General features: G+C 35.3%; 1 protein-coding gene across 1 annotated transcript; it reads right to left on the bottom strand.

The window, feature by feature from the left end:
- Window positions 1-4,487: 4,487 nt before the first annotated feature.
- LOC131934958 (angiotensin-converting enzyme-like) lies at window positions 4,488-20,889 on the bottom strand. Its single transcript, XM_059291231.1, has 14 exons — window positions 20,782-20,889; window positions 16,458-16,647; window positions 15,538-15,696; window positions 15,118-15,187; window positions 13,265-13,354; window positions 12,554-12,745; window positions 11,922-11,995; window positions 11,588-11,760; window positions 10,803-10,927; window positions 7,790-7,888; window positions 7,476-7,620; window positions 6,667-6,765; window positions 5,012-5,134; window positions 4,488-4,703 (listed from the first exon to the last, which is right to left on the bottom strand). Coding segments are annotated over exons 1-14 (1,728 nt in total). The 5' UTR covers window positions 20,784-20,889; the 3' UTR covers window positions 4,488-4,516.
- Window positions 20,890-22,092: the final 1,203 nt, after the last annotated feature.

The raw sequence follows: 22,092 nt of genomic DNA, 5'->3' as shown, positions 1-22,092 counted from the left end.
TCGATATTTTACAGGATTCACTTTTTTGTCACTCACTTGTAATCAGATAAACTAACCAGGACGAATAAAAAAAAAACAGACAAACGTACAGACAAGTGAAAAGGACAGACAAATATACAAATGGACAGACGAAAAAGGACTGATGGAATGTCAGAGAATAAGACAGACAGACGAAAAGACATTAGACAGTAAGGGTACCTGTGTAACAGTGAAGCATTTTTAAAAAGACTAATAAAAAAATCTAAACTAAAACACACTGTTTTATTTTTCCGCAGTTTAATAATAGTAGATCTTCCACAGGTTGCAATTGAAAGTTAAACAATTTGAATTAAGACGGAACAAACACTCAACATTCACTAATTTTAGAATTCGAAAGTTGAAGGTGATATCTAGAATGTGTGGTAATTTGAAATAAAACAAATTGTAAAACTTTTTTCGCGTTTGTTTTGTCTTTAAAACTTGGTAATAACTTTCATCATAGTTAAGTAGATCCTGCAATATTGAAACGTCGATGATTACGTTTCAAATACCTCTGTATATAACATTATATTCTGGTCTGAATCTAAGCTAGACGTCTAAGTCTAAGTATCCATCAGGTATCCATCAGGTATCCATCAGAGCTTGTTGGACTCGAGTCTAAGATTCATACTGGATACGTACACGTCGCCTGTCGTAGACCGTCCACCCACCTTACTGATAGGTTTTAAATAACTATTTGTTTTTTTGCGATTTGACTAGATATGTATAAAAAAATCTAAAAAAAAACCAAGGTTAAAATCTACAATCTATAAACAACTCTTACAACACAACACGATGCAAATTCAAATTTTAATGTGTCGAATGCAGCTCATTTAAGTAATGTTAAAACGTTAAGTGATTAATTAGTTCCACTTTGTTTTGTTTTATGGTGTTGTAAGGTCAGTATTGAGATATTTATCCTGTTAGGCGGACAAAGCACTATCGAATTAAATGTGCGGAATAGAAAAGATATCGATAACAGGGTTGTGTGGTAAAAGTATGTAAACACGTATACTACATTACACTTAGATTTTTTAAAAACAATCCATCACTATCACATTGATCCGAAACTTTTGTTCTGTTTATATTCTTATCTTGTTGCATTTGATTTTATGCGCGGTCGATTATGTTTAGCTGAATGAGTAATAAATGTGATAGCTCGGTGCTCATATTTCCTTGGTGTTTTCTCTTTCAATTTATTATTGAATGGGTAAGATAAAGATTTATCGGATTTGCATACACCTGATTAAAGTTTTCATTCTCATTTATGAAGAACAATATTTGTGATTTTCTTTATTTATGCATTGGTTTTGAGTCCGTTAAATGAATAACTCGAATTATTTTATGGTACTTTAAATAAGAATAAACCGGGAGTGATCTCCCCTAAACTTTCTCGAATATTATTATTTTAAAAAACAGGGAATGAGAACTTGGGATATAGACATGAATTTTAATCCATTTTAAATACTTAAACTTTTTTACATAGAATTAAATCTCGTAGAAAAAGTAATTGCACACCTGTGAACGCCAAATAAAATGTGCATAATAGTGCGGAATATTTTAGTACTTTATAAATTTACATCAGTTTATGAGAAATCGGAAATAGCGTAAATTAGTACTTCCCGTAAACGGAAATTACCCAAAATTTGACAGAAGGTAGAGAATTAGATCTTTTACTTACATGTGAAAGAAATTTCATTTATCTATCTGAAATAGTACTCAAGTCATAGGCTTTTAAAAAATTCAAAGTAGAAAAAGTACCACTTCCGGTTATCGGAAATCGCTCAAAAGTTGATACGGATCTACGATTTTGATATAAAACATATATATGAAATTTCATCAACCTAGCTGTAACGGTATTCAAGTTATCGTGTTTACACACACACAGACACACAGACACAGACATATACAGAGACATTCGGACAAGATTGCAAAATGATGTTTTTCCGTATCAGTGAGGTGCAATACGTCACGATTTGCAAAAAATCTCGATTTTTTTTTTTGCACTATTATAAGACTTTCTCTGTACTTCTTAAATACGAGAAAGTAATAATAATTGATAGAAAAACTAAAATTCCAGTAGCTCTAATTTTACACTAAAATTACTTGGAATATGCAGGCCTATAAGTTTAATAATAATAAATGTATGTATATAAAAGAAGTTTGGAAGTCTATAATTAAATGTATCGATAGTATGCCAATTCGATTATTCATCGCTTGTATTTGTAGTGACTCTTCTGTTATCTTAAGTAGCTAGAAACTTTTGCTTGCTATTGTAACAACACGTATTTCTCGTTGGTATTGCAATACGGTCGTTATTGTGGGTTCGTTCATCCAAGAATACGACCAACAGGGCTTTGTAAGTTCAAACTTTATTTACCTAGATCCATAAGAAATAATGACGATATTCCACAGTAGAAAAATGACTATTACATTATAGTCTAGAACAAACTGACGTGCTGACATTTTACATCTTACTACACAGTCACGGGCAAGCACACTTAGTTCACCTTGCGCTCCCCCTTTAATACACCACTTTCTCTCCCCTTACGTCAATAAGCGATCTCACAAAAGCACGGAAAAATACATGACGAGTCGCTCAGACAGTCCTTCCGTTGGCCAGGTACTTTACATTCATGCAACTTCATGTAAAACACAATATAATACACATACCCAATAATGCAGTCTGTGACAGCCATCCTTATATATAAAGTCAAGTTTTACTTTGCACAAACTTTCCTTCGCGCGTTTCAAAGAAGAAACAAGTTAATTAAAAAGGCTAGTGACAATTTTAGCGCAATTTCCTTATGTTATCTAAAAATAGCTCTGTCGTAGCGTAAATCAAGAGCAGGGTTAGTAAAACCATTGGTTAGTTATTAAAACGTTTTTTATTAAAAAAATGTTCAGTATTTTACATGTTTTATTTACAATAGAGTTACATGACTAAAAACTATTGCGCGCCTAGCTACTGAACGGTGATGACGCAGCCATTGAACGTGATGGCGCAGCTATTGAACGTGATGACGCGTGTGGTGTGGTTGGAAAAAATGCCTACTAATTCGGTCCAAATTTTAATTACTTAAAAAAAAATTTTGTGACCGAACGAAAGGATATTTTTGAAAACTGTTCTAAATTATGACAGGAATCGATTGGTACATGTTTCAAGTCGCTAAGTGGTCTGGTTGCCGAGATATGGGCCAAAAACTGATTTTTTTCGAGGTTTTTTGGATTTTCCGGGAAATCCATGAAAGAAACCCGGAATTTTTATAGCCTATGTTCATCCTCGTAACTTGCTTAACATAATTGCTTTTGGAACTAGTCATCGATATTGCTTCGTTGAGGAGGAGATACGACTTAAAGCTGCGGACACACATTCATCCATCCATCCATCCATTCATACATTCATACATCCAGAAATGACGGGTTAATAAACGCAATTCTCCAGAATGGAAATTGCGCTAAAAAAGTCATAATATTTACTTTAATTTGCAATTTTTGAAAGCAGAGAAGAAAACAACTAAAAACACTAAAAAAACCCACAAAATATAATCTCCTATTAGGGTTTTATTTAAAATTTTGTCTAGTTTAGTCAGAATAAAAATCAGGGCATTGTGGGCCCCATTCGTGGTCGTTACTATTTTCGTTAACCAGATAATCAACGCTTCCATGTATTATGTTATAAAATGATTTAGAAATAGCGATTATAATTATTATTATTGAAATACCATTGCTAAAGCAGCCAAAAAAAATATTGATGTAAATGAAACAAAAAAATGAACCGGGAGTGATCTCCCCTAAACTTTTTCGGATATTCGAATATAAAACTACGAGGAATGGCAACTCAGGACATAGACAATATTTGTAATCCATTTTTTAAATTACGTAAACTTTTTTTAATAGAATGGAATCTCGTAAAAAAAAGAATTGCACACTAAGTGAACGCCAAATAAAATGTGCATAATAGTGCGCAATATTATTAGTACTTTATAAATTTACGTGCGTTTTTTGAGAAATCGGAAATAGCGTAAATTAGTACTTCCGGTCAACGGAAATTACTCAACATATAACAGAAGGTAGAGAATTAGATATTTTACTTACATGTTAAATTTCATTTATCTATCTGAAATAGTACTCAAGTTATACGCTTTTTGAAAAATTCAAAGTAGAAAAAGTACCACATCCGGTTATCAGAAATCGCTCAAAAGTTGAATCGGATCTACGATTTTGATAAAACACTTATATATGAAATTTCATCAACCTAGCTGTAACGGTACTCAAGTAATCGTGTTTACACACAGACACACACACAGACACACACACACACACACAGACACACAGAAATACGGACAAGATTGCAAAATTATGTTTTTCCGTATCAGTGAGGTGTAAAACGTTTTTGCACGATTACAATACTTTCTCTATACTTCGTATATACGAGAGAGTAAAAAAGCAAAAGACGTTTCAAAATATGGTTGTTTATTTGATGGTTGATCAAAACTTAGGGTTCTGGAACAACAATTGGACAATGTGGGTTCCAACCGTGGTCATTGCCATTTTCTTTGACGAGATAATCCAGTAACGGCTTGAAGTAGTCGATCAGAGGCTTAGCGTTCATTTTGAACTGGCCAGTGAGGACGTACAGGGCTTCTGGCCAAGGCTTCGATGACCCGAGACTCAACATTTCTCTGGAATTTGACGAAATTAACGAAAATAAATTATAACATTTCGCTGGAATTTGATGAAATTAACGAAAACAAATTTTGACATTTCACTAGAGTTTAATTTTGTATACATGAGATAAGGAAAATAAACTATATCAATGCATTGGCATTTTAGATTAAATACGCACTATTACAGAACAATAGTAGCATTTATCTAGCATAATTTTGCCAAAATTAAATTAAATTTACCATAAAATACTTTTTAAAAAATGTATTGAAAAAATAGTACAGCTACGCCAATTTTAAACAGTTAAGACAATATAATATATTACCGTAGTTTTGCACCTGCTCGTTTGTTGTTATATATATCACACCTGTGTAGTGGACCTCTGTATCGAGAAATGTCACAGAGAGCTTTGTAGAACTGGAACCGATGGATGATGCTTACAAAATAGCTGACGAATAGACATAAAATATAAAGTTGGTGGTAGTGTGTCAGTCATTCTGTAATCGCTATAGATTTTGGAACCACAAAAGTAAACATTAAACATTGCATTTTTTTTCTTTTTTTGGTTTGTATGGATTTCATCACATTCTGTACAATAAACATAGTAAATACAAAAGAGGGGAAGGGGGGATTTCACTTTAAAAAATTAAAATTTTAATTATAAAATATTTGTATTTTATGTACACAAAGGAAACAAGGGCTGGTGAAAAAAAATAAACAGATCACATGGTGTGTGTTCTCACTCTTTGTATAACCAGTAGAGTAGTCACACACGCACGAAAAATTCTTAGTTGTTTTACACAGATTTAATTTACGTCCGTACAATAGTGAATTACAAAAATAGATAAATAAGTAAACTGATGTTGGGGTGGGTATGATGTAGGTGGAACAGCTAAAAAGAATGTGGGGTTATCGTTTCTGTGGGCAGGGGGGGGGGATAGAGATGTCTGACAAGGCATGGATAGAGTGTTTTTATGTGTTTAAGGCAAGCCAAGCGTCAAAATCTGTGCTGTGTGATCTAACTGCAGCGGTGTTACTATTTATAGTGTGTTTTAGGGGGGGGGGGGAGGGTTTTGACGAAAGGGAGGGTGATAGGTTGGTGGGCTCAGTCGTGTTTATGTTTTTTGTTTGAATGTTTAGTACCGACAGGTTAGGGTCGGGTAGGCGTGTAGCTATCACGGGGTGTGTGGATACAGTGGAGTTTTAAAGGTAACAAATTGGTTAACAGTGTTCTCATAAAAGAGTTCAAATAAAGCCATACATGTCATTAAAGTTACAGATAATAAAATTATGTACGTTGTGGACATAGAAGATAATAGTAACATTGTGTCAAATAATGTTTTACAAAGTTTGTTTATAGGCCGTGTAAATAAAACAATTTCTTAAATGAGCAACAATCGGAACCTTAATGACGAATAATACATGATGCGAAACGATGGACATGGCATTGTGGGGGTTGGAATCAAGTTAATGTTGTTAGAAATTTATTTTGATAATACATCATCCTCAGAATTTACCATAGTATTTCAACACAGGGGTGGGGTCATGGGGACGATGGGAATGCAGTTATGGGGCAATATGATATTGGGATCATAAGGTTTAGGGGGGGGGGGGTGGGTGTGATGAAAGGGGATGTGTTGATTAGGATTGGGCGGGCCAGGTGGTTAATGCATAGTCATATGTTCTTTACGTTGTGTTGTTGCTAAGTATAGTATAGTATAGATTTTGAGATATGGATGTGAAGTGGATGTGGAAGTGGTTGTGGATGTGGTTGTGGATGTGGATGTAGATTTTGAGATATGGATGTGGATGTGGATTGTGGATGTGGTTATGGTTGTGGTTGTGGATGTGGATGTAGATTTTGAGATATATATATATATATATATATATATATATATATATATATATATATATATATATATATATTTGTGTGTGTGTTTGTGTGTGTGTGTAGTAAAAGTAAATAGGTAAATAACTAACCTCACGAGTGGTATATTGGCAGTCATGTGGTAGATATATCCAGGATCAAAGAATGGGCTTTTACTTGCCACAATTGGAGATATACCTTCGTATTTACACCTGGCGATGTATATTGTACATATAAGAATGATATTTAAAGCCTTATCCTCTTAGACTTTTACTTAATAACATACTAGCATTCACGACAGCTTTTTTGACATTTTATTTGACGTTGCTTTTAACACTTTATTCATTTATTATTCAAATGAGGTTCATGCTAAGAAAAGTATATATTTAAAAAAAAATCGATGTTTTTATTGGAAAAAAAAAATGTAATCTCTGATGTGACTTTTTTTTTAGATGTGAATGATGAAGTTGCCTATCAGGACTTGGCGGAACAAGGGAATGTGAAATAAAGTTCACCTCTTTCTGTGAACAAAGAATAAGAAGGGATAGTGTAGTCTAACGCATGCTCGGCCAAGATGTTTTTAAAAGACACAAACATTTTGTGAGACTTCTCTTTTAATGTGTGACTGGGTTTTTGTGAAGATGATTTGCGAAAGTGGAAATTTAAGGGGGAAAGATAAAAATCGTCAAACAAACGTATTTCCATTTATCGATTTCCATCGAAACCCATGGTGATTTAAGAATAACGGGTAGTCTAGTTTGTTTTAAACTTACCTATATTCCCACGATCTATGTAAACATTGAATGTATTCTCTCAATCTGTGTAAACATTACCTGTTTCCCTATTACCTGAATAAACAATACCTGTTTTCCCACTACCTGTGTAAATATTACCTGTTGCCCTCTACCTGTATAAACCTTACCTGTATTCCCACCACCTTCTGTTGTAGTTGTCTTTAGTTGTCTCCCCACTAAAGACCTCCCATCTCCACTGGTCAGCAAAATAGGTAATCGGGATCATAATAATCGTTTTCTGAGCCTGGGCCATCAAAAAATTGATATCGGACTCTAGAATTTTAATTTGTAATTTTAGTCATTAAAACGAATAAACGTGAAAGTTTAATAAATAATAAATTAAGGCTTATTGAAAGTGTGTCATAGCTTGCTGATTACATATGCTTTGACTTATAATTTTTGGTAGCTCGAATTAAAAAAAAAACTAGCTTTCTCTTCTCACCCTTGTCGTATACCACCTCCTTGATCAAGTTCACCGACTTTAAATGTGCCTGGGTATCTACAGACAACGATATTGTGTCGCCTATAGCCTCATGGAAGCCTTCAGTTAAATACAGAAAGGCATTATAATTCACATTGTTGCACGCTAAAGCGATAATAAAACAACTATAAAAAAATCATAAAAAACGTTTTAATAACAAGCTTTTATGTAATAATGCACTAAAAAGTAGAAAATAAATTATAGACTACTATTTAAATAACTAGAAAGAAAAGCAAGGGTCACTTTAGTATCTATTGGATACCTACACTAATGTTTAGGAAGACACCCACGCTTTTCTTTCTAGTTATTTAAATAGTAGTCTATAATTTATTTTCTACTTTTTAGTGCATTATTACATAAAAGCTTGTTATTAAAACGTTTTTTATGAATTTTTTTGTCAGTACTTTACATGTTTTATTTACAATAGAGTTACATGACTAAAAACCATTGCGCGTCTACTGAACATCACGTTCAGTAGGCGCGCAATGGTTTTTGAACGCAGCCATTGAACGTGATGGCGCAGCTATTGAAGGTGATGACGCGTGTGGTGTGGTTGGATAGACATGCCTACTAATTCGGTCCAAATTTTAAATAATTCATAAAAAATTAATTAGGCATCCAATTAAGTTAAATTTAGTTTCAGATTGCATTGTCTGCATGTCTTGACCCACGTGCCAAATGTGAATCGTATCGGTCAAGTAGAAGTTTCCGAATTTTCACTCCTGCGTTTCGGTCTAGACTGACGACTGACGAGGAAGTGAGTTAAATAAAAGCTTATAAAAAAATTCATAAAAAACGTTTTAATAACAAGCTCTTATGTAATAATGCACTAAAAAGTAGAAAATAAATTATAGACTACTATTTAAATAACTATAAAGAAAAGCGTGGATCACTTTAGTATCTATTGGATACCTTTACTAATGTTAAGGAAGACACCCACGCTTTTCTTTATAGTTATTTAAATAGTAGTCTATAATCTATTTTCTACTTTTTAGTGCATTATTACATAAAAGCTTGTTAATAAAATGTTTTTTATGAATTTCTTTTCAGTACTTTACATGTTTTATTTACAATAGAGTTACATGACTAAAAACCATTGCGCGACTACTGAACGTGATGGCGCAGCCATTGAACGTGATGGCGCAGCTATTGAACGTGATGACGCGTGTGGTGTGGTTGGATAGACATGCCTACTAATTCTGTCCAAATTTTAATTAATTCATTAAAAATTAAGTCAAATTTAATTTCAGATTGCATTGTCTTCATGTCTTGACCCACGTGCCAAGTGTGAATCGTATCGATCAAGTAGAAGTTTCCGAATGTTCACTCCGGCGTTTCGGTCTAGACAGACAGACAGACTGTCGAGGAAGTGAGTTAAATAAAAGCTTGTAAAAAATAGGCAAGTTCCCTTTTCCAAACCTGACGGTCTATGGGGAAAATGAAGTAGAGTCCACCTGTTTCTATGTCCTCGGCGAATGAAGGGATAGTGTGGTCAGCACTAAGCCCAACCGCCATTACTTTCATAACGTGAATTAGGTACCCATCAGAGCTCAATGCCGATCTACCGACTTAAACCCGCTAGGCCACTCCGTCACTTTATAGCAACAAGCTTTTAAACGCACTGAAAAAAATAAAATAAAACTAATATGCATTTTGAAAATAAAAGGTATGTTCGCTCACTAAATCTTTTATATATTTTTGCGACCAAATCTTTTATGAAAGAAAGCAGATTAATTTTATTTTATTTTTGAATTACGTAATACTATATAGTACTAGATAGTACTTAAAACAATGTAGTAAATAAAGTAAAGTGGTATCCTTTATTTATTTCATGTTTTTTTTTTTTACTAATTGCATAGTGTACTAATTTTCTTTAAACAATTATCGTTTAAAATTATAATGCAATAAAAAACGTTATAAGAACTAAATGTAGTTCTTTTTAAAATACATTCTGAAAAAAAAATTTAAAAAAAAACATTTTCAATCATATTGTGTACAACTTAAAAAGTATAGTGTTTTAACCATAATCACGTTAAAACAAGGTAATTAAAAAGTCTAGTGGCAATTTTAGCGCTATTTCCTTGTGTTATCTAAAAATAGCTCTTCGTAGCGTAAATTAAGAGCAGGGTTAGGAAAACCATTGGTTAGTTATTAAAACGTTTTTTAGTAATTTTTTTTCAGTATTTTACATGTTTTATTTACAATAGAGTTACATGACTAAAAACCATTGCGCGCCTAGCTACCGAACGTGATGTCGCAGACATTGAACGTGATGGCGCAGCTATTGAACGTGATGACGCGTGTAATGTGGTTGGATAAAAATGCCTACTAATTCGGTCCAAATTTTAATTAATTCAAAATTTTTTTTGTGACCAAACGAAAGGATATTTTTGAAAACTTTCTTCGGCAATATTGTTCTAAATTATGGCAGAAATCGATTGGTACATGTTTCAAGTCGCTAAGTGGTCTGGTTGCTGAGATATGGGCCAAAAACTGCATTTTTTCGAGGTTTTTTGGCTTTTCCGGGAAATCCATGAAAGAAACCCGGAATTTTTTTTCGCCTATGTTCATCCTCGTAACTTGCTTAACATAATTGCTTTGGAACTAGTCCTCGATATTGCTTCGTTGAGGAGGAGATACGACTTAAAGCAGCGGACACACATCCATTCATTCATACATTCATACATCCAGAAATGACGGGTTAATAAACGCAATTCTCCAGAATGGAAATTGCGCTAAAAATGCAACAACTAGAAACTTAAAGAAGTTATTTACAAAGTATTAAAGTTAAAAGATTATGTGCAGTGAACAGATCAAATGAAAAACATTAATCATTTGTTATTAAAACATTTAACCCAACACTGAAATCGTTTACGCCATTTATTTCAGCCAATCAGTGTAGTCAAACATTACTAAACTCACAAAAATAGACCGCGTTTCACCTAAGGGTGTTAAAATTAATGCCAAAACTAACCTGGGTTGGCTCCGTCTCTAAAGACAGATGGCAGATGCTTGTATTGAAGAAAGTATTGAATATGTCCCATTTCGTGGTGGACTGTACTAAAGTCGTATTTTGAAATCCCCGTGCACATTTTAATTCTAGGCAAGAAGCTCATACATAAATATGTGTACATTATTTAGTAAGGCTGGTCAGAATTTATCGTAACGAAATTTTTTATTTTAAAATACTCTTATTTGTTTGCAATAATGTTTTTGTTATTTAGTAATTCTACCTCCTCTCACCCCCCTCGCTACTTTTAATTATAGTCGGAATGCACTTAGAAATATTTTTTTAGTAATTCGAATTCTTTCTTAATGTCTGAGTATTTAAGTTTATTTTTATATGAAATTATTTATAATAGAGTTAAAACTGTTTGGTATATGTTTTACGATCTTATATATGTGCTGAAGACACATTTATTTCAATTATATAGCCTATGCATATATATATATATATATATATATATATATATATATATATATATATATATATATCTATATATATATATATAAATATAAATATATATATATATATATATATATATATATATATATATATATATATATATATATATATATGTTTATGTAAATGTATATATTTTAGCAGTTGATAGCATAATAGTTAATAGGATGATTAATTTTTATTTTTAATTATATTAATTCCTATGTGTACAATGTATTAATTAAACAATCATTATTAAAAGCATTAAATTAATATATTTTTTGTATAAACAGTTAATTCTAGCAACGAAAACTCGCCGAAAATCTTTGCCGTCCCCAAAATCCCAAGCACTGGGATAGCAATCTACTTGTCGTTCATCTGTAGGCGGTTCTAATAAGGATTTGTTCCAGAATATCCTCGGCATCGGATGCATTCCCATTGATCTGAAGAAATCATCGGCCATCTCGTATATCTTCAGGGCTGTGTAGTTCTACAGATTTACACACAAAGCATGTTAATATTACCAACTAAATTCTAAAGTGCACAAGCATGTACAGTTCCATTATTGAATGTGTATTTAGCGAACTAGAAACCTTCTAGCTGGAGAATCTTATTCTAATGCTTACATATGTAAGTAACAATACCACGTACTTTTTTGACCATTTCAGCTGAAATATCAAATGAAGTTTTACCGCTAATAGGAGGCCCAAATTCCACCGCAGTATCTACAAAGATCATTTATATGAAAACACAATATTTAAATGTTTACAATGCATTTCATGCAAGTTTATTATATCAAAGACAAATCATTGTGCAGGAGTGTATATTGTCTAGCCCTATTACGCTATTTCAGAAAACAGTAAACGCTCTCTCCCCAACCCATCTCAATTCAAGCTCGCAAAACGTGCTCAAAGTTGCCCTCCATTGTAATAGAATTTACACCCCTAAATAATAGACATGCTTGAACGTTTTCTTCTTTGCATTAGAGTCGCTCGCACTCAGTGCCCGCGCCAGGTTATTTAGCACCCTAGGCAAAACTTATTAAAAGCGCCCCCCACCCCGCAATTGTTTTCGTGCCCACATCCCGGCGCCCGAGGACAAACTTTCGATTTGCACACCCCCCCCCTCAAACTTTCGATTTGCACCCCCCCCCCTAAAACTTTCGATGTACACACCACCCCCTCAAACTTTCAATTTGTTTTTCCAACCCATTTTGGCGCCCCCCTACGGAGAGCGCCCTATGCAACCGCCTTATAGGTAGCGCCGGCCCTGCTCGCACTTACAATACAGGTTTTCTGGAACATGACCAGAGTCAGGAAAGCTGACGTTCACGTGGATTGCCTTTAGCTTACGTCTGACATATGCGTGGAAATGTTTGTACAAAGGTTGGACCTGCTCGTACAAAGCTCGAATACTGTCTTTAAAGTTGGCGTCTTCATAGACCGACCTCCAGTAGGCGCCGTAGTCAGGGTAACCTAGCAGGCGAAATTATATAAAATAATGGTGATGTCGATGATGATATATAAAAAAATGATTCATCGATGTCAAAATTAAAATGTATTCCATCAATATACGTAAATATTTTAGACGGTTTTATTTAGTTTGAATCATATGTCCCAAATATGTCTTTTGTTGATTGAAATTTGGGACGGAAATTTCAACCAATTTTACCAAATCGATTCTTTTGAACTTGAAAATTAGAGTCAAGATCCGATGACAATGCAAATTAATATAACTTTTTACTTACTTCATGTTTGACTACTTTTTTAAAATAATGAAGGATTACTATTTTATTAATAATTTTCCGTTCTATAATGGGTTGTGCTTCTTTTGGTTAGCGATCCGTTTTAGCTACGTGATTCAATTATATCAAATTTAATGTTTTAAAGCTTGTATTAATTTAATAAGCTTTTATTAATTTTTTTGACAAATGTTTTAATTTAAATAAATGTATAGGTGAAGTCTTAATTTTTTAAAATAAATCTTAATTCTACCCAAAAATCGAATGGCGTCGTTGCTAAGTGAAACATATTCAGAATACAATTTTTTCAATTTGGCACCAGGCGAGTCTGTGCTGCCCTTTTCTGAAGCAGAAAAAAAAATGAAAATTGATAAATATCTTAAAGAGGTATAGACGGTGTTATATTACTTAACAATATTCTCTTTTTGAGACACTTAAATATATTAATTAAAGTTAAGTATTGGAAGTATTTTGAACAGCTCGTTTAAGTAAAATTGCATATTTTAATCAGATTTTCCACAATGAAAACATTAGTTTCATACATCAAACTGTATAAAAGCGACCAATTAAAATGTATTTACTATTCTAATACTGATTTTTATTTAATCTAAAGGGGATCCATTTATTCTGTATCTGTATCTGTATCTGTATCTGTATCTGTATCTGTATCTGTATCTGTATCTGTATCTGTATCTGTATCTGTATCTGTATCTGTATCTGTATCTGTATCTGTATCTGTATCTGTATCTGTATCTGTATCTGTATCTGTATCTGTATCTGTATCTGTATCTGTATCTGTATCTGTATCTGTATCTGTATCTGTATCTGTACCTGTACCTGTATCTGTACCTGTACCTGTACCTGTACCTGTACCTGTACCTGTACCTGTACCTGTACCTGTACCTGTACCTGTACCTGTACCTGTACCTGTACCTGTACCTGTACCTGTACCTGTACCTGTACCTGTACCTGTACCTGTACCTGTACCTGTACCTGTACCTGTACCTGTACCTGTACCTGTACCTGTACCTGTACCTGTACCTGTACCTGTACCTGTACCTGTACCTGTACCTGTACCTGTACCTGTACCTGTACCTGTACCTGTACCTGTACCTGTACCTGTACCTGTACCTGTACCTGTACCTGTACCTGTACCTGTACCTGTACCTGTACCTGTACCTGTACCTGTACCTGTACCTGTACCTGTACCTGTACCTGTACCTGTACCTGTACCTGTACCCTAACTCTAACCTAGTCATAAGGGGGGGGGGATAATGTCCTACTGGGCGGGGGGTAATAGACAGGCGCTGGTATATCCAAACTATTGTCTTCTACTTCCACCACTAGTCATTTGAGCATTGAATAAAATACCTAACAATGTATCTCCCAAAAAGTGTTTAAAAGGGAATGTTCCTCATAAATGGACGTTTGTAAACTAGGTTATTTAAGGTTGATATTTTTGTGGTCGTTATAAATGGATCCCTAACAGTAATCCCAAAATCCCTATCTAGTAGTTTCTTAGGTCAAAACGTATTTCTAAAATGTAATACATGTACAGGTTTTTATACCCGCGGTACCAATGTATCGGTCAGAGTTATAAATCTCGAGACACCGATAAATCGGTATTAGACACCTTATCCAAAACGGTTGTCCTTACGTAAAACTGCGAGACTGAAAAAGTACGTAACTGGTATATTGTTCGACTTCGGGTAAGATCCTATAATGCCTACGTCCATGAAGCAATTTTTTAAAATTTATTTATGTATTAAAATTTACGACGGAAAGACAATTTTAAATTCCAAAACCGTTATTCTACCGATGTCTACATCTTTCTAGATCTAAGAGAAGGGTTACTCTTCTCTACACTTTCGACCCCAAAACTAAGTCAAAATATTGGCGATAAATCATGTAGAAATAAATTTCAAAATAGTAATAACAATTTTAAAAAATTTGGTTGTTATATTCGTAGTTATTTTTTAAATTGAGAGTCTGTTTTGTGTATATTTAACTCAGGAGCTAAGGGGCATGTGGATTTTAGGTTCAGGATCTAAGGGTTCAAAGGTTAAAAATAACGTATTTTTGTCAATGTCAATCGTAAAACATAACCTGGCATGACGTAATTTGGTGCTGTGACTTGGATGTGGATAGCGTGCATTTTGCTCAGTACTTCTTGCAGCTGAGACAATAAGAAAACAAACTGATGAAAAGTGTATGGAAAATAAAAATAAAACGAACACATGAAGCTGTAAATCTTTATTTGAAATAAAAACAAGATATGCACAACCGTCAAAAACGATTTATTTAATTAAGTTAAAAAAAAAAACAAACATGTGACATGTCGAAATTAAAAAAAAAACGAATTTCAACATTCGCAGTAATACAGAACGAAATAAAGAATTGAAAAATCTGCAACCCTAACCAAACTTTGTCCGACAGAGAAAGGATATATGGTCTTAACCCCTTCATCTGAATAACAAGTTAGTTTGGTATGAAAGGAAATTATGATATAACCTTGACTGAACTCACCCTGGCCAGTTTCGTCTTGTTTTGTTGTGCGTCGGTATCTATGTCCATAATCTTGGAGAACTGGCGTCTTTGATATGAATTCAAGAGAGTCAGATTGAATCGTGACGCATTTTTATATGCTTCCTGCCTAAATCTGGAACATTTCATTTTCTGGTCCATCTAGATAAGATAATAAACGTTATGTAAAAGTGAATTGATTTAATAGAAACTTTAGGAATTTATATTAACGCAATAAAAACATTTTAAATTTTGTATGGTTAAAAGCGTTAGAGCATGAATATATATATATATTTAATTCCATCGAGCCCCTCAATGGAAAAATATAGAAAATGATACAAAATTTAAATTTGTACAACATGTGATTATTCTTTATACAAAGAAAACTAATTTAGGATGCATTTTGGAACAAAATTAATGATAAAAATTATTCTATTTAACATAGTTTTTGTTTGTAATTACTTAATGAAGACACATTATCTATTAATACATTGTCGTTCGACCTTCTTTTTTTACTTTTATCAAATGCATTTTAACTTTAAAAGTGCTTTAAATTATTAGTGTTTAAACTACGTGTTTCCTATTTCAAAAATCAAATTTTTAATCGATTTACCAAGGTATTTAATTATCTTTCAGTAACAGCTTGTAGTGATAACTTAACTTACGACTTAAATATAATGTTATCCATTATGTTAGTGTTTAAATGTTTTAGCTTACAATCCACTTTTGATTATTATTTATAACGCTGTATCATTTAAATTAAAATCAACTTTTTGTTATATGGCGTTGGATCGTTTAAACTATCATTTTGTATTATTTTATGAAATGTTAATTTTTTAGATTACCGTCAACTGTTTTTATTGCTGTAGGATCGCTTAGCTTATCATTTTGTTATATTATGAAATCTTATTTGTTTAGATTACCATCAACTTTTCGTTATAATCTGTAATGTTGGTTTTGTGGTTCCATTCAGCCAATTGACAAGCTGATTTTAATTTCTGGATTTCGTGATCATAATTCTGTAGGAAGTCATTTGCGGCGGGGTTGGCAATTTGACAACCCCAACAGACTACGCCACACGTCAATATCAGAAATCTCAGCATGCTGTTTTTCCTGTAAATACAGTAAAAACTCCAAAACATTTTAAATTCACAGCGGTGAGGTTATATTAGTGTCGTTGTAAATGTTTTGACAATGGACTCACATTTTCAGTTGAACAGAATGTAACTTTCTCCCACCGTCAAAGGCAATTTTTTTTTTCTAAAACTTCGATTTACTTCCCAGTCTAAATTATTAAAATTGATCAGTGTAATATGTACTTACGTTACATTTTTTGTCAAAATAAATTAAAACAAGTGTAAATCATCTATGTATATTTGGGACATGAAAAAAGTACAAATGTACTAAAATTTCCTATAAATGTTGAAACATTCAATATATTTTAACACCATTTTAAAAACCTTGAACTCATATCTCTCAAAACTATAAAATTAAAAATGACTAGGTGTAGTAAACTGCAAACCACCAAGCCTCCTCAGGGCCAAAGACAAGACAGAGAAAATATGTATGCAAATGTGCAAGCAAAATGCAAATGTGAATGACATTCAAATTTTCCACGTTGTGCTAACCAGAGGCGTAGTGAGGGGGGGGGGGGAGCGGGGGGGGGGGGGGAGTGGACCGCACCGGGTGACACCATTTAGGGTGGTGACACCAAGGCAAAAAATAGCAAAATATATATAGAAAAACTTGAGGGGGGGGATGCAAATCGAAAGTTTGAGGGAGGGTGCAAATAGAAAGTTTGAGGGAGGGTGAAAATCGAAAGTTTGAGGGGGGGGGGGTGCAAATCGAAAACTTGAGGGAGGGGGTGCAAATCGGAAATTTGTCCCCGGGAAGGGTCGCTACGCCTCTGGGGGGTGACACCATTAAGGGCCGCACCGGGTGACACCCGACCTCGCTACGCCACTGTTGCTAACTATATTAGTGGTCGAAGTGGCTGCGTATCATTCAGCTTGTTTTGTGGCTTGGGTTACATTCAGTTAGGCTCAGAGTTTCTTTTATTTGTTGTTGTTGCTATTTTTCTTTATCGTATATGAAGTATAGAGGAAGTATTGTAATCGTGCAAAAAATCGAAATTGAGATTTTCACAAATCTCCACTGTTTTAAATATATATACTTCGCTCTGATGTAAAATAAATTGAAATTAATACTATGAAGAAATAAGAAAAAACACAATGTAGGCCAACAAAACAAAACAAAACAATATACCACTCCAAAAAAATACACAATATAAATATAACCAAAAACAATGAACGCAACCCTTACCCTAACCCTAACCCTAAGCCTACATATAACTAAAATATTTGTCTTGAAGTTCAGATCATTCATTTTTTAATTAGCTACTGTTTTTTTGTGTTTTTAAAGATCATATTTTTAACATAATGATAAGGTATGGATGAGATCACTGTATTGATCTCACGTCTCTTTACTGGTCATTGCACTACCAATATTTTCAGAGATATACCTGTTTCAAAAAGCTATGATTCTCGCAGCATGGTACTTTGGTACCTCATTACGCGTTGTGGGTTTGGGGTGAGGGGGGGGGGGGGGGGCTCAACATCATTCACCACTGTCCGGTTACTTTAGGTCAATTATCCTACCCAGAGTATACCTAGTTGTGGCATTAATGTCGATATAAACAGTTATGGCCTACCCGGTTCTAGTGGTGAGGTGGGGGGGGGGGGGGGGTTTAACCAACTCAGAGTGCACATAGCGTCAGTTTTTAAGTGACTTTTCCAAACATACATATATAATTATACATAACATATATACTGATTCAGAAATAAATTAAAATATGTAACAGTGGTATTATGACCGTACAACTTTTACAGAGGCTTGCGCCACTGGTCGGAGAAACATAGTATTGCAATTTTACCCGTATGTCTGTGTGTATGTAAGTTTGTAAGTATGTCTGTGAAAATAAATTTGATTAATGTTTAAGATACGATAATAACATTTTATATATAAGTATTGAGTACTGTTATCCATCCATCTATCCATCCATCCATCCCATCCATCCCATCCATCCTATCCCATCCATCCCATCCATCCCATCCATCCCATCCATCCATCCATCCATCCATCCATCCATCCATCCATCCATCCATCCATCCATCCATCCATCCATCCATCCATCCATCCATCCATCCATCCATCCATCCATCCATCCATCCATCCATCCATCCATCCATCCATCCATCCATCCATCCATCCATCCATCCATCCATCCATCCATCCATCCATCCATCCATCCATCCATCCATCCGTCCATCCATCCATCCATCCATCCGTCCATCCATCCATCCATCCGTCCATCTATCCATCCATCCATCCGTCCATCTATCCATCCATCCGTCCATCCGTCCATCCGTCCATCCGTCCATCCGTCCATCCGTCCGTCCGTCCATCCGTCAATCCGTCCATCCGTCCATCCGTCCATCCGTCCATCCGTCCATCCATCCATCCGTCCATCCGTCCATCCATCCATCCGTCCATCCGTCCATCCATCCATCCATCCATCCATCCATCCGTCCATCTATCCATCCATCCGTCCATCCATCCATCTATCCATCCATCCATCCATCCATCCATCCATCCATCCATCCATCCATCCATCCATCCATCCATCCATCCATCCGTCCATCCGTCCATCCGTCCATTCGTCCATCCGTCCATCCGTCCATCCATCCATCCATCCATCCATCCATCCATCCATCCATCCATCCATCCATCCATCCATCCATCCATCCATCCATCCATCCATCCATCCATCCATCCATCCATCCATCCATCCATCCATCCATCCATCCATCCATCCATCCATCCATCCATCCATCCATCCATCTCATCCAGTACATATAAAGGACGCATTGGCCGGCCAATTCGCGCATTGGCCAATATCGCCTCCCATTGAACGGTCGAAGTCCAAAACTTTACTTGATTTCGGCCTTTCGCCAGCCAGTCCATGGACTGGCCAAGATGGACCGGCGAAAGTGCTAATTAGAAGATCATGAGCAGATTTAGGGCTTTTATACCGTAAGTATCACGAAATTAAGTCTTTATTGATTACCAATTAAAGTAAATGACAGAAACATTCAAATTATTTTATTGTACTATTTTCTCACTTGTTACAACAGATATAACTTTCATGGCTTTTAGAACTATATAGTAGCTTGATATTTTCACACTTGCAGCGATTTTTTGTGCATTTGGTTGTTCAATAGCAGCAAATGTAGCCTTGGCCGCCGGTCAGTGATTGTGAAGATGCGATGGTTCGTAGTGATTTTTCCTCAGTGCCAACGAACGACATTGAGAGCAGTTTTTCGTTAAGAATTGAAAACTCACTTCAAGCATATAGTTGTTTTAAAACACCATTTTCCGTTCCTAGCTTGTAGAAAGCGCATTAGACGCTCATTACAACTGCAATGACGCTTCGGGGATCACCGCGACCTCTGTCAACATCTGGTATACGGATGCGTACATTATTTCCCACTTCAACTTGTTTAAAATGTGTATCTTATTTCTTTTAGCGTCTTGGCACCTTGAGTTTGCAAGCTAGTATGAGATGCTGACCTGTTGTCAATGATTTCTTGTTTATTGTGACTTAATCTGCAAGTAATGTTCCCTCCGTAACCTTCGTCTGCTTCATTGGCGTTTCCGCATATTGCATGGACATCGCTGCCACAGGATCCACAAGAATGGGCTTCACTACAATGCATAATCTATTGGCCATATTATTGTCACGCAACTGCCGGCATTTGTGTTAGCTGAGGATGTCGTTGCATTAATGGCAACCTCCATTTCTTGTTCAATGTTCTCAAGATCTCAGTAACTAAATTATAGAGAGCCTCTCTCGGTTTATTTGAAGTTTTTTGTTTTGTATCCGTATGGCTATTGTTGGATTCCTTGATCAAAAGAACGGTTTTCAAGGGCCTAAATCAAGTCAAGTTTCGGACTTTGACCGGTCAATGGGAGGCGATATATGCCAATGCGCTTATATATATATATATATATATATATATATATATATATATATATATATATGTATATATATATATATATATCTTTTTTCAACAATCATGGTGTATTAAGGGAAATCTAAAGCGAAATTGGAATTATTGGCAAATATAAACTAATGTATACAGCCTCTAACCAAAAACCGAATTACATAATATTGTTAAAAAAACTTACATCTCCCTTGAGCTTGGTCAAATTTGTAACGACAGTTCAAGTCTTTACTTCTACGAATTAGAAAACTGGCTTTACGGCGTTGTTAACTCTGTATGAAATCTTTATTGCAGCCAAGCACAAAATGGACAGCCGCTGTTAATGCTGAACCCACGTGAGATTAATTGCTGCTTGGTGCAGTGGTTCTAATATTTTTAAAATACCGAGTGCATTTCTAATCGAGTATTAATATTGGTAAAAAATGTTTTCAAAAATATCGGATGCACAACTTTGTCACAATCAATCCTCAGTCAAACACACTGTATCTTTGTTGTAGCTACAAGATGCATAACGTAGAAAGCATGATAGGTATACTGTAAATGTGCCATCCATAAATGACGTCACCTTTTTTTGACGATTTTTATCTCCTTCTCCCCTCAGTCACATGATGTCACAAAAAGCCAACCCCCCTCCCATAAAATGACGTCACACTTCAGCCTACAACACCCCCCCCCCCTCAACATTGCTTGTGAATTTTTCTTAAAACATCGATATTTTTCCAAAATCTTGTCACAACTCTGACAACTTAGAGTATTTTGATCAATTCCTATTACAATTTATTAAAACCGTTTTCTAAAATGCGAAATAAGGGCTAAAACTCGTTTTCTAACATTGCTCTTTTTATAATGCAAAAGTGTGACATCACACCATCTGAGCGCCACCCCCCCCCCCCCCCCCCCCCCCCCCCGATCACACACCTTCACAAAATTACGGATCCACCTCCCCCTACGAGTGTGAAGTCATTTATGGACGACGTCAAAGTTTGAACCTTACAGTTCATGGTGCAGGTGGGATAGTGTCCTAGGCAAATGAAGAGACAGTGTGGTCAGTTCAAAGTATGGTTGAGCATGTTTATCGATTGTTAATGGGTTACGTTATGGTAATCGTTTCATAACTAATGCAGTGTGACATTCGAATTTTCAAAGGACGATTAATTTGCGCCAGATTGTTTTAAAATATTTTGGACAATGGCAATGGTTAAGGCAGTGGCGTAGCGAGGTCGGGTGTCACCCGGTGCGGCACTTAATGGTGTCACCCCCGCCCCCCAGAGGCGTAGCGAATCTTCCCGGGGACAAACTTTCAATTTTCGATTTGCACCCCCCCCCCCTCGAACTTTTGATTTGCACCCCCCTCGTACTTTCTCGATTTGCACCCCTCCCCCTCAAATTTTTATCTATGTATTTTACTATTTTTTGCCTTGGTGTCACCCCCCTAAATGGTGTCACCCGGTGCGGTCCGCACCCCCCGCCCCCCCCCCCCCCCCTCGCTACGCCT

The sequence above is a fragment of the Physella acuta genome, unplaced genomic scaffold, assembly GCF_028476545.2.
Source record: "Physella acuta isolate Inbredline_101_S28 unplaced genomic scaffold, ASM2847654v3 ptg000124l, whole genome shotgun sequence".
Classification (NCBI taxonomy): domain Eukaryota; kingdom Metazoa; phylum Mollusca; class Gastropoda; family Physidae; genus Physella; species Physella acuta.
This window is presented reverse-complemented; position numbering and strand designations above follow the sequence as displayed.

What these genes read in the sequence shown, in the direction of transcription:
- LOC131934958 (XM_059291231.1), bottom strand. An exon ending in ACAAGACGAAACTGGCCAGG is followed by an intron (nt 15,188 to 15,537) that starts GTGAGTTCAGTC and finishes TTATTGTCTCAG; the next exon opens with CTGCAAGAAGTACTGAGCAA. An exon ending in CGACGCCATTCGATTTTTGG is followed by an intron (nt 12,746 to 13,264) that starts GTAGAATTAAGA and finishes TTCGCCTGCTAG; the next exon opens with GTTACCCTGACTACGGCGCC.